Source organism: Antechinus flavipes, chromosome 2, assembly GCF_016432865.1.
Source record: "Antechinus flavipes isolate AdamAnt ecotype Samford, QLD, Australia chromosome 2, AdamAnt_v2, whole genome shotgun sequence".
Taxonomy (NCBI): domain Eukaryota; kingdom Metazoa; phylum Chordata; class Mammalia; order Dasyuromorphia; family Dasyuridae; genus Antechinus; species Antechinus flavipes.
This window is the reverse complement of record NC_067399.1, coordinates 281,328,313-281,340,778: the sequence shown is the minus strand read 5'-3', so window position 1 is coordinate 281,340,778 and position 12,466 is coordinate 281,328,313. Positions and strand designations below refer to the sequence as shown.

Sequence of the window (12,466 nt, the reverse complement as noted above, 5' to 3'; positions counted from 1 at the left end):
TTTACCCTCAAGAAGCTTAAATGTAAGTTACCGTTAATCATCTTTTTTCTTAATTTTAGCTCATAATTTTCAAAACAATTTGCTGCTTGATCAAATTCTTTTCTTCTAAACTAAATTCTTAGTTATTTTGTGTATAGATATAGTGGCCCAAGTCCAAACTTTTATAAATTTCAGTTTTGTTTAAACTTTGGGAGAAAAAATTTGGCAATTTTTGTGATGGCCAAGTGTTCTCCATTGGTTTTTAAAGATAGCCAAAATTTGTATTTAAGCCATAATAAAGAAATAGAATTTGATTCCCTCTTTTAAAATCTTATCATTTTACTTAAATTATTATTATTATTACTTTAATCTGCCCAGCTGTCTTATATCTGTCTATATATAGAGAGAGAGATATACACACACACATATACACACAATACAGATGGATAGATAGATAGATAGATAGATAGATAGATAGATAGATATGTATGGACATGATAAATATAAAATCTGATATGAACTTGCAAAATTCCCAACTGTTATAAAAAGATTCTGAAAGTACAATTTAGAGCAGGTGACAGCCAAACTTAAATAATTACGTTCTGTTTTATGGATCTGTGAACTTGAAATATGCAAAAATTTTGGTAGAAAAAAGGGGAACTCAAATGATTATGGAAATATAAGTAATGATAAAGGAAAAGAGAAGGACCATAATTGTTACTTCTGTATCTTTTTAGATCTAGCAATAATGGGGGGGGGGGGGTAGGGAGGAGCTGTTAGGTTGTAAATACAGAAATACATTCAGACCAGAACAATGTTTTAGTGAAGAAGGGAAACAAGTTCACTGTGGATCCATTAATTCCTTTTTACTCAATATGTAAAAACTTCACCTAGAGCAGAGAATTTTTAACGTGTTTATGAGACAAGCCCCTTTGTTGGTCTAGTGAATGAAGCCTGTGCACACTTACTCAGAACAATATTTTAAAATACATAAATTAAAATATTTAGGATTACAAAAGAAATCAAGTATATTAAAACAGAACCATAAAAATATTTTTGTAAAAAAAGTTCTTGAACACCTAAATTATGAACTTCAGACCTAGGAGAAACACAAAGAAGAAGTGGGTGAATAAATGCAATCTTTTTTCTAACTTCAATGTACAAAACTGGGACTTGAAATACTATAGAACTGAAATTCTTAAGTTAAAATCCACCAGCCTTAGAATCTGTGAGGAAATTTCTGGGGATTCATGAAATTGGTTGAGAAAAAAGGAATGTCTTATTTTCACTAAATGCTAAATGAAATTTAGCATTTATTTTAAGTGTAGCTTTTATTATATTTTTTTAATTCTCTGAAAAGAACTCAAAATAAGTTTCACCAGAAAGTCAAAGGAGTTGTTGACACAGTTAAGAACTGCTGCTTTAGATTATGCCACAGTAAATTAATCAGCTTGGTTGGATTTGCACAGACTTCCATTTCAGGTTAAGTTGCTTCTAAGGAATTGTGACTCTCCTAGACAGTTTTGTAGCAGTGAACTAAATGGAAACTAGTACTGTTCATTCATTTGAGAGAAAGTAAATAAAGTGCTATGAATCTTAGACAGTCATCAAGGGCTAGCAGAGAGAATAACACAGACATATAAAATATGCCAAGGAAATGACTTTTCATCTAAATTTTCTGATTTACATATAGTCTCAAACAAAGGGTTTTTTTCAATTAAAGATGCTTCTACTTGTGTGTGTGTGTGTGTGTGTGTGTGTGTGTGTAGGTGTAGGTGTATGTGTATGTGTAGGTGTATGTGTGTGTGTATTAGAGAGAGAGAGAGAGAGAGAGAGAGAGAGAGAGAGAGAGAGAGAGAGAGAGAGAGAGAGAGAGAGAGAGAGAGAGAGAGAGAGAGAGAGAGAGAGAGAGAGAGAGAGAGAGAATGAATCAATTCTTAGGATCACACTTGAAAAATGGAATAAAATAAATTGGGAAAATAGACTTTGAAACCTTCCATCCAAATATGTAAGCCTGCCTGTATATGGATAGGCCTCCAGATGGTGCTCTTACCCCACATATAGAAAGCTGGGCCCTTGTCATTATCCATCTCTCAGTCAGGTTCATGTAGGGCTTTCAGTTTTTCAAATTATTTTCAGTTTCTGCAGATGTGTTCTTTTGAATGGTTCCAATAAATTTTTATAGCCACTATTTGAAAAATAGTAGGATTATTGTGATTTGTGCTTTCCAGCCAAGAACATTTCTTTATGACCAGGACACCTCTGGAGAGTTAGATCTTCACATTAGCTTCTTAGTCTCTCCTCTTCTAGCCTTGTCCTTCCTGCCTTCCAAACACTAACACTGAGCTTCAGATATTGGACTATTACAGGGACTTCTCAAAGTAGTTTTTAGATAGCTCCCTGATTTCTGACTAAATTTCTTGCAATTTAAGGTATTCAACCTCCCAGTCTTTCATTTCATTTAATTCTAAAGAAAATGCATAGTCCTTACTGGGAGGTAGATCTTGTCTTTGAGAATTGATGTGATTTGTTGTTGAGAGGAATAAAAGACAGTGGTATCTTTAAATTTCTGTTACCATTAGAAAAAGATGAGCTCATAAACCAATGCAACATAAATCCTATAGAGAGTTTATAGAAATAAATGCAAATTGGTCATCGGTACTTTCTGTCCATTTTAATGGATTTTAGGCATGGGCAGGTTTGGAATTTTGTGCTATAGAAAAGAGGAAGCCAGGACAGAAATGCCTACAGTGCCTTTTTCTACAATGTTCTCAAGAATTTTTCTTCAGAATTGACTTTTTTACTAACCATTATACTTTTCCTGTCCTTTTTTCTCCCCTTTATCTGACTAGGCATTTGTAAGTAAACTCGATGAATTCATTCAGTGGCTAAATGAAGCCATGGAAACAACAGAAAACTGGACTCCTCCTAAAGCAGAGACGGATGGCCTTAAACTCTACCTGGAGACACACTTGGTAGGATAAAATTATCCACAATTAATATGAGTAATAGAAATATTTTGATGTTTGGCCTTTTTTTCTCACTGAGGGATGGGACAGAGGGTAGAATGGCATGAGGGTATGGCTTTGTGTTAATAAAAAATCTAACGGTGTAAACTTAAACTACAAAACAGAAAATTTTCTGGTTATTTTAAGGCATTGCCAAGAAAATGAAATATTCCCTATTTCTAGCCCTGATGTCAAAGCTTCTTTTCCAGAGATGGAACTATAAAGGCACAGAGTCTTATAATACCACAAAGTATCACTCGAAAATATATAGAAATCTTGCTACATAAAGCGAGAATAAAAGGTTTTTTTCTCCTTTTCTTTTTGGGAGAATTTTTTTTAAGGTAATTCCAGTGACCATTCCAACTAAGCCTTCTAGAATCCTTGTAAAATTAATGAACCTCTCATTATCAAGAGGGTATGCTTTATCTGTTTTACAGTGAATTATTTTAATAAAATATTTAAAATGATGATCTCAATCATTTTTGCAGCTATATAGATTTTTTAGCATATAATTAATACAACTGTCATTATACTTGTCCCTGTCCCTGTGCAAAGCAAAACCACTGAGGGGGAAGTAGAAAACACTTGGATGAATATGCTGTTGAATATGTTAGAAGCAAGAATTATAGACTGAGGGACATTTGATGAACCTCATGAGGTTTTTTCTGAATGCTTCAAATGGCCGATATCAATTACGAAGGGGTGGAAACCAAGTCCTGGAACTGTGATAAAGCATGAAGACAAACCGCGTTGTCGTAGGAAATGAAAATTCAAGCTTTAAGGCTCTCATCTTTATTCCCTTCACTGAAAGCATAAAATTGACAAAGGCTGTGAACATGAATCCATGGCTACCCAACTGTGGGGCAGTTCCCTTTCCCCCTTCACATACTCAGAATTTGGATTAAGTTTCATTCTCTAGGCATTCTAAATGAATGAGAGATGAGCAGAGTGCAAGGGGTTGGGTTTTGAAACTTGCAAAAGAGATTCTATATTTCTTGCATTGTGTTTGATGTCACCGCAAGATCTGACTCACAATCATACCACTCTATGACAAATAGTTTTGTGGGTGTTAGGACTTCACAAAACCGTGTGATTCCATAAGCAGTTGTACAGCATTTCTTTTCAAAGACTTGCATGAATGATGTTTAAGTATACCAGTGATCCTATCTATACCTTTTCCTGTATGTGGTTTTTCAAAATCTCCTGTATTGTCAATTCCCTACTCAAATAGAGGTTCAATTCCACCACCCCCCATTTATAAAAGGGGGTGTACATTTTGTAATAGCAAGATAAAGATATTCAGTTCTTTGTGATGTAAATTGTATTAATTAGAATGTCAACTTTTCCCTGGTATTGTTCTGACAGAGATTCTAATCTGTGTTTAAACAGGAGTATATGAACTTTATTTCACATTAAGCACACTGTCTTGATTTCTCTAGATTTAATATTTTATGGCAAACACATTGAGTTTTTGAGGTCCCAGAGGGCACAGGGGCATAAAGAGCCTTTTAACTTAAGGAAATTTATTGAAATCCAAGGCAGGATCGTGATGAACAAAGGTCTCCCTCCTCTTTGGGGTTTGAGTGACTCAGACCACTTTGTAACCAATGCATGCTCCATCCTCAAAGTCATTGTGACAGCACTCCTTACTCTGTTCCTTGTGGTGACCTCTGCCCAACACTGGCCTTCTAAATTGCAGGGCTCAGGTTAAAGGAACTGCTCTCTCAATGCTTAGCATTCATTGCTCCCTGGCCCTGCCCTTGGCCTCCTTGTGCCTCTCTCTCTGTACTTCTGCTTGTTCTGAAGTAATATTCAAGAATCCTTACTCATGCATAAAACTACGATTATTTCAAAGATTGAAAGAATCCTTGAAGAAGAATCTATATTTCATATAGCTACTATTGCTTAACTATTGGTAAAAAGAAAAGAGGGGAAAAAAGGAGAGAGGGAAAAAGAAGCAGGGGAGGGAAGAAAGGGAGGGAAGAAAAAGAAGGAAAGATGGAGTGAAGGAAGGACTTGGCTTTTTGAAAGCCTGCCGTCTTAAGTTTTTTTCTTCACTTTAATAAGTCTTAAGGGTTGAATTCAATGAGGGGTGTATTTGAAGCCAAATGATCTGGTTTCAAATCCAAAATCCACTCTTTTGTCCTTGACAATTAAATGGGGGTGTTGGAATAAGTGAATAATCTCTAAGATTGTTCCAAGCTCCAAGTTCTACGATCCTAAGATTACCAGTTACTACAGAATGATAGTTTTCTGCCAGTCTTCTGAATTACTTTGATTTAAAAAGAGATATATTGGAGATTTTTGTAAATAATCAGACATTTTATCTTTAGACCTATCTCTTCATGTTATTTCACATAAACTCTTGGTTTGTGGGGAGGAAGGGTGGTTCTTAGTCTATTTTCTCTGGCATTATTTAATTGAGTCTAAGAGAACAGCTTCATTCCCCCAGCTTTCTAGAGCTAAATCTAAAAGGAAACAGTTTTCTTTAACCTCTTGGCTTGAGCATCCATTCTGGTGTTTTCTACTGAATATCAATCACCAGTTACAATTGGTTTCGCTCATATAGAATCAATTTACTCAAGGAATAGTGCCCCAGTATCAATTTAACCAATTAAAACTAGCTAACTTTTGTAAAGGGATAGCTACTGAAAGGATATTACAAAAATTCAGTACAAAATGTTTGCTTCACCTAGGACACTTTTCTTCTTACTTACTTACTTACTTACTTACACTTTTCTTCAGTCCTTGGAGAGAATAGATTCAAACTTAAAACAGTTGCTACAAAATAGTTATTGTATTACTCTTGGGGCAGCTAGGTGGTTCAGTGAATAGAGGCTAGGACTGGAGTCAGGAAGACTCACCATATGAATTCAAATCCTGTCTCAGACACTTACTAGTAAGTAAATCCCATTTGCCTCAGTTTCTCCATCTATAAAATGATCAGGAGAAAGAAATGACAGACCTCTTCAGTATCCTTGCCAAGAAAACCCCAAAAAGGATCACAAAGTGTCAGATATGACTGAGAAGATTGAACAATAATAAAAATTCATTCCATCAAGTTCATTTCCAAATATGACGTATCTTTAGACAGCAAAACTCCTCTTCTGCAGGTCTCAGAGTCACCTGGCTCAATTGCTTGAAAAGCCTCATATGAATTGCTATTCCTGGATCTTTGGAAACTTGCTCTACTTGCCTTTTGAAGCTCACAAAATTGTTGCTATTTCTAATACTCCTTTGACTAAGAGCAGGGAAGAATAAACAAGTAGAAAGAGAAGCAACAGCAGAGTTATGCACTCATGAGCTAGTCCCATCTTCTCTTCTTCCACAAAACAAAACAAAACATAAAACAAAAATCTCTCTCAGGCATTCAGCATTTCATCTTCCTCACTCCAACCTGACCAATCAAAAGGCCTTTTCTTTTCTGCATAATAAATGGACCAAAAACCTTAGAATGCAAATTCCCATTAGAAAGTGAGTTCCTTGAGGTCAGGTACCATATTTTTTACCTTTATTTCCCTAACATAGCTCCTGGCACATAGTAAGCATTTAGTAAATGTTTGTTGATTGACTGAAAAAATTATAGAATACTATTCTGTATATCATTATAAACTTTCAGAAGCAAATTTACCAAACATGTAAGTTCCCAGGACTTGGTCCCTCATTTCCATTTAATTCAAAATTCATTTCTGAAATCGTAAGTGAATAAAAGCATCATTCTTTAAACCAAAAATTTGCATTCTAGTATGGTATTTACAACTAAATTGGTGTTGAAATGCATATATATGTATTTGTATAAATATGTTAATTTATATGTCCTTGATAAACAAATATATACACATATAAATATCTTCATATGTATGTATTTTATAGCTATATGAATTTATATGTTGATGGATATATAAATATATATTAATATCCTTTATATACATGATACATAGGGCTATGTACATATACATACATATGTGTTTTGTGTGTATGTATATTCACCCATGGACATACTGGTAAATTAGAAAACAAAGCAGTGCAAATCATCTAAAAATTATCTACCCTTTTGTTAAGTAGTTCTTAGATAGTAAAACAAAACCACCCTATAGCCTACATTTGCTTTGCATATGTATTGCCCTAGTTAATTTCATCTGGAAGCACACTGAAAAATTACAATGCATACAAATGAGTTTGACCAGTATGGTAAAGGGACCTAAAGTCATTCATTCATTCAAAAACAATTTATAACTGGACTTTCTTTATATAAAAATCATGAGAAGATAAAAAAAATAATTAAAACATGGTTCCTGCCCTCATGCAGCTCATAAGTCATAGAAGGGTTGAGTGAAGAAAACTAGAATGAAAAGGGAAAAAAGACTTAGGGGAGATGATATAACAATTGTCTTCAAATATTTGCAAGGTGATTACATGGAAGAAGGATTAAATATGTTCTCAGTAACTCTATAGAGAGGAGAACTGAGACCAATAAGTATGAGTTACAGAGAGATGGATTTTGACTCAATAAAAGAAATAAGTCCCTAATGATTAGAGTTGTCCAAAAATGAAATCAGTTACCTCACGAGTAATGAGTTTTTATGAAGTAACCAATTCCATGAGAGGTATTCAGGAAGAGGCTAGATGGCCATATGTTAGAATTGTCATAGTAGGGATTCATATATCTCTTTTAGAAATGAATTAGATAACATTTTATATCCTTTTTATCTCTGGGATTCTATGATTCTTTATAAATTCTAGACCCCTCTGGTTTCTAGCTTAATCCAAAAACAACTGAACTATTTACTGTTGTGTATTGCTGAACCTCGGACCAGCCTGACTTGTTTTACATGAGCCAATCTTAAAGAGACAGTGTTCTTTATACTTGAGAGTTTATACGCATTATAATTTATGCATCTCCAATCTAAAATTTTTGATGCTTTGTTTTTAAGTTCTAGAGCAGGTTTAATGGGGTTAGTGGGATAGATACAGTTACCTTCAGGAATGTAACAAAAATATTTTTTTCTGTAGATTTTAATCTTTGGAGTTATATTGGCATTTGGAGAAATGTAAAGTTTGAATTTGTTTGGAAACTGGTTAACAAATCTGCATCTGAATCAGAAGAGAGGAAATGTAAAGCAAACTTGACTCTCTGTGTTGATAACTTTCATTTTTACATCACTAAGATTTCCCTCTATATTCCTCCTCTTCTCCCTTCTAGAAAGGTCATTCCTGATAACGATGATTTTTTTTTAATTGAAAAAGCAGAAGAGAAAAACAATCAGCAAAAGTAAAGAACACATTGAATGCTCAATTTTCCACATTTCTGGATCTGACCTCTAAAAGAATAATGGGGAAGGGAAATGTCTTATTATACCTGATGTATGAGACCAAGCTTGCTGGGTTTTTAAAAATTTTACAGTGTTCTGTTTTGATTGTTTTGTGGTGGTTCTTTGGTTCTTTGTATTTACATTGCTGTGGTCTGCGCATATATGTGTGTGTGTGTGTGTATGTGTGTGTGTGTATAAAGAGATATTGTTTTCCTGGCTCTTTTTGCTTCACTTTGCATCATCTTTTGTAAGTCTTTCTATGCTTCTCTATATTTAATATATTTGTCTTTTCTAATAAAACAATATTCCATTCCATTCATGTTCCACAATTTGTTTAGTCATTTCCTCAAAGATGAGTTTCTACTTTGTTTCAAGTTCTTGACTACCAAAAAATAATCTTGGCTTTTAATGTTCTAGAATTATTAATCAGTGGTTTGAAATCTGCTGTCTTTTTTCCCTTTCTTCTTTAGAACTACTATTCTCTAATGGAAATTAGATGTATTTCAAGAACTTTTACTACTCAGCTGTTCTGCTTATCCAAAATAATCTCTTTTTGTTTCTCCTCTCTAGGCATTATGCTTATGAATTTACCCTATTTCCTCCTTCAAATTCAAGGTCCATATTGGGCCATTACCCAAAGCAGTTGAGGATTGAGATGTAGTAAAGTATACTTTGTTATGGGCCCAAGTTGATGTTATGGTAGACTTATCAAAGGAACATAAACAATTTCCTAAAGAGATCTTAGGCACAGGGATCTCATCTGCTATACTCATCACTTTCAGTAACACTCCTATAACTATGCCAGGCCTGGTCTGACCTCTAGGTGCCAGTCTCTGATTATAATCTGCTTTCTGGACATTTTGCCATGGTGGTCCAAACCTATGTCTAGATAACAAACAGCTTTTCCCTAAAACATTTCTCTCTTGGATCTCCTTATTTCTGTAATGGTTATTGTTATAGTTGGCTATGGTGATAACATCCAAATTATTTTTTACTCTTAGTCCTACACATCTATTTGCCAACTCTTTCCATCATTCTTTCAGGGAAATATCTCTTATAATCTCCTCTTTATCATGCTAACTACCACAATCTTACTTTAAACTCATATTATTCCTCACCTGAAGTATTATAATTATACCAACAGGTCTGAATCACCTCCAGTTCCCCCTCTTCCAGTATGGCCTATGTATCACTACTGGAGTACTCTTCTAAATACATATCTCTGATCACATTTCCATGCTCTAAGACTCCAGTAATTTCCCATTGCCTATTAAATAAAGATCAGATTACTTAATTTGGCTTTCAGGGAATTCTCCAATCTTGCTCCAACCTATCTGTTTTAACATTATCATATTTCCTTCATTTTCAACATTATAGACATATCCCGTTTCTATACTCTTCTCATGATATTTTCTACATCCAAAATTATCTATTGATAATGTATCCCGATCAAAGTCTGTAGCAAATGCTACCTCCTTAATAAAACTTTGCCCAATCTTCTCTGCTAGAAATGATGGTTCCTTCCCATTTCAGAACTATAACTAGAGGGAACAATAAGTACTTTTTACCAGGGCACCAGAATTTAAAGGACACTCTAAATTGCACTTGCATGCCTCTAGAAGGCATACATACACATTTAGAAAATTATTCTAGCAGTGATACATAAATGGAAGGTTTGCTAGATGGTCTGTTTCTTCCTTGCCATGATTATTTTTCACATGAATTTCTTGTTTCTCTATTCTCCTCTCTCCCACTTCTAGTCTCACTACTGGCAACTCCCTAAGTAGCAACTTTGCATTATCTTGGGATTTCCTTAAGGGACTCAGTTCTCTAGGTCTTACTCTTTTCTCCAGTGTATCATTGAATTTGTGTTAAAATATTGATATTAGAATTAAATTGCATTGCTTACCATATATGCCAAAATAACTGGCTATAGCTATGTTTGATCTTGTACTCTTCTTATACATTGATCATGTAAAAATTTGCATTCCATTTTTCTGAATATACAATGTCATCATTTCTATTAAATTGTAAGCTTCTTGAAATTCATGTCTATATTTCCCTCAGAGTTTAGTATAGAACATTGTAAGTAATGTGACAGTTAATAAGTAGTGGTTGAATACAATTTAAGAGTATAGGATTGAAACCATAAAGTTCAGGTGCTCAAATTCCAGCTCTATTAATTAAGTCATTTGATGAAAGGATAAATGAATGGTAAATGTATTTATTAAGCACTTAGTATGTGCCAAACACTTTTCTAAGTGCATACATTTAACAATACAAATAAAAAAAAATGAGACAGCCTCAGGCTTTAAGGAACTTGGATTCTAGTAGTGGAAAAACAATATTTCTTCTAATAATCATGCTATCCTCTATTGTGAATGTTAACGTTTTCAAGATATATGTCTATAGACAAAGAATAACAAAAAAGAATTGTGTTTGAAACTGTGAACTTCCATCACCATAATTTGTCTAAAATTTATTTGTGACTAATATAAGTATGGGAATGACAACAATGGCTATGATATTTGATACTTACTTAGTTCATATCTCTTTTACAATAGTAGCCAAATGTGTTTGCTAATCATTGAAAGCTTTCCAGTTTCTCTTTGAGGAAATACTGTGAAGGTACTTTATTTTAACTATAAGAAATACTGTGAAATTGGGATGATACATCAATGATTTTTCATGATAATTAATCATCTACTTACAACCCGGCTGTTCCTTTCAAAAAATATAATTCCTATCTTCCTGGAAAGTGACATTTTCAGGAAAATGTCATTCTGGAAAGGTATTTTGCAAGTATTGAATATATTGAACATTTCTCTTTTTTTTGAAAACCACTTTTAATATAGTGTTATATATGTGCCTTTGGCTAATCCTGCCTCCTCTCTCTCCCTCCTTCCCCCACTTCTTGCTTGCTAAAGATACTAAAGCCACCCAAATTCCAATTGCAACTGAAATACTATAAATAACACAGCCACTTCCATTGTTCCTGGCAACCTGCTTGGATTTTTCCTTTAATATATAATATGAAATCTTCAGAATTACAGTGCTTTAAAGTTGAAGGAATAGAGTGGGTTAATATTGTTCCTCTCAGGAGACTTCCTTTTAAATGTATTCACAGTGTTAGTTTGGCTTTCTGAACTTATAACCCTGAGCTCCCCAAATTGTTTTCATGCATCCCTAAGTCCCCAAATGGGCATTGGATCATATAGTAATCAGTCACAAGAAAACAAATAAGTTTTAATATCTCAAAAGGGAAATAGGGACCAATCAGACTATCAGGTAAGGGAAAATAAATCAAGCAGGTGTCTCATATATATCAAGGACTAGAGAAACAAATAGAGCATAGATGCCTAGTTGAAAATTGAATAGGGACTTTATATAGATGGCTGCATGATGCAATATTTTGCAAACATGAACATATCTACGTCTCCTTTCCCCCAAATCTAACTGTCTTAATAGCCTTGAAAAGAAAAGATTTGTCAGCCAATTTCAAAAATGGGAAACCGAGGTAACAAATGGTAGCATTAGAATGCACATAAACAAATGCACATAGTTCTCTCTCTATATATATATATACACATACATACACACACATATGTATATATGTATGCATGTTTACATACATGCACACAAACATATACATATATACACATTCCTCCTTGGAATATTTTGCCTTTATGACCAGTGCAGTTTTTGGAATGCTTTCTCAACTCATGTGAAAGTATCATTTACTAGGAATGATGGTTTCTTGTATATTAAATTACACTGTTCTACTAATTCATCTGTCTTTCTCAGTTGAAGGAACTTATAAAAAGGTGAAAAGTATGGGTCCTACCTAAAGTGATCTAGAGATTATAACATATACCATTATAACATAAAAATGTGATCTAGTAAATAATCTTTGAGACTTGGTGGGATAAGGTATAGCGATAAAAGGTATAAATTGTTCATTTGAAACTGATTTGAAAGAGTGTCAAAGGAAGAGTATATATAAAAATATATAAACCTGTGTACAAATCCAAGAATCTGAGAGAAAGAAGCATGATAAAGTATTTGTACATGAATAAAAGGGAACCTTAGCAACAAATAATCACTAATAAATCAATATTCTCATCAATGCAAGTATCCCCTTTACTGTGGTTATTTGACCATTCTTGA

The 12,466-nt window shown here is 33.9% G+C and overlaps 1 protein-coding gene across 1 annotated transcript in view; it reads left to right on the top strand.

Moving 5' to 3' along the window:
* Positions 1-12,466, top strand: part of AKAP6 (A-kinase anchoring protein 6) — a 560,338-nt gene that overhangs the window by 249,389 nt on the left and 298,483 nt on the right. The window contains 1 exon segment of the mRNA XM_051977277.1: positions 2,832-2,954. Within this exon segment, the coding sequence (XP_051833237.1) occupies positions 2,832-2,954 (123 nt within the window).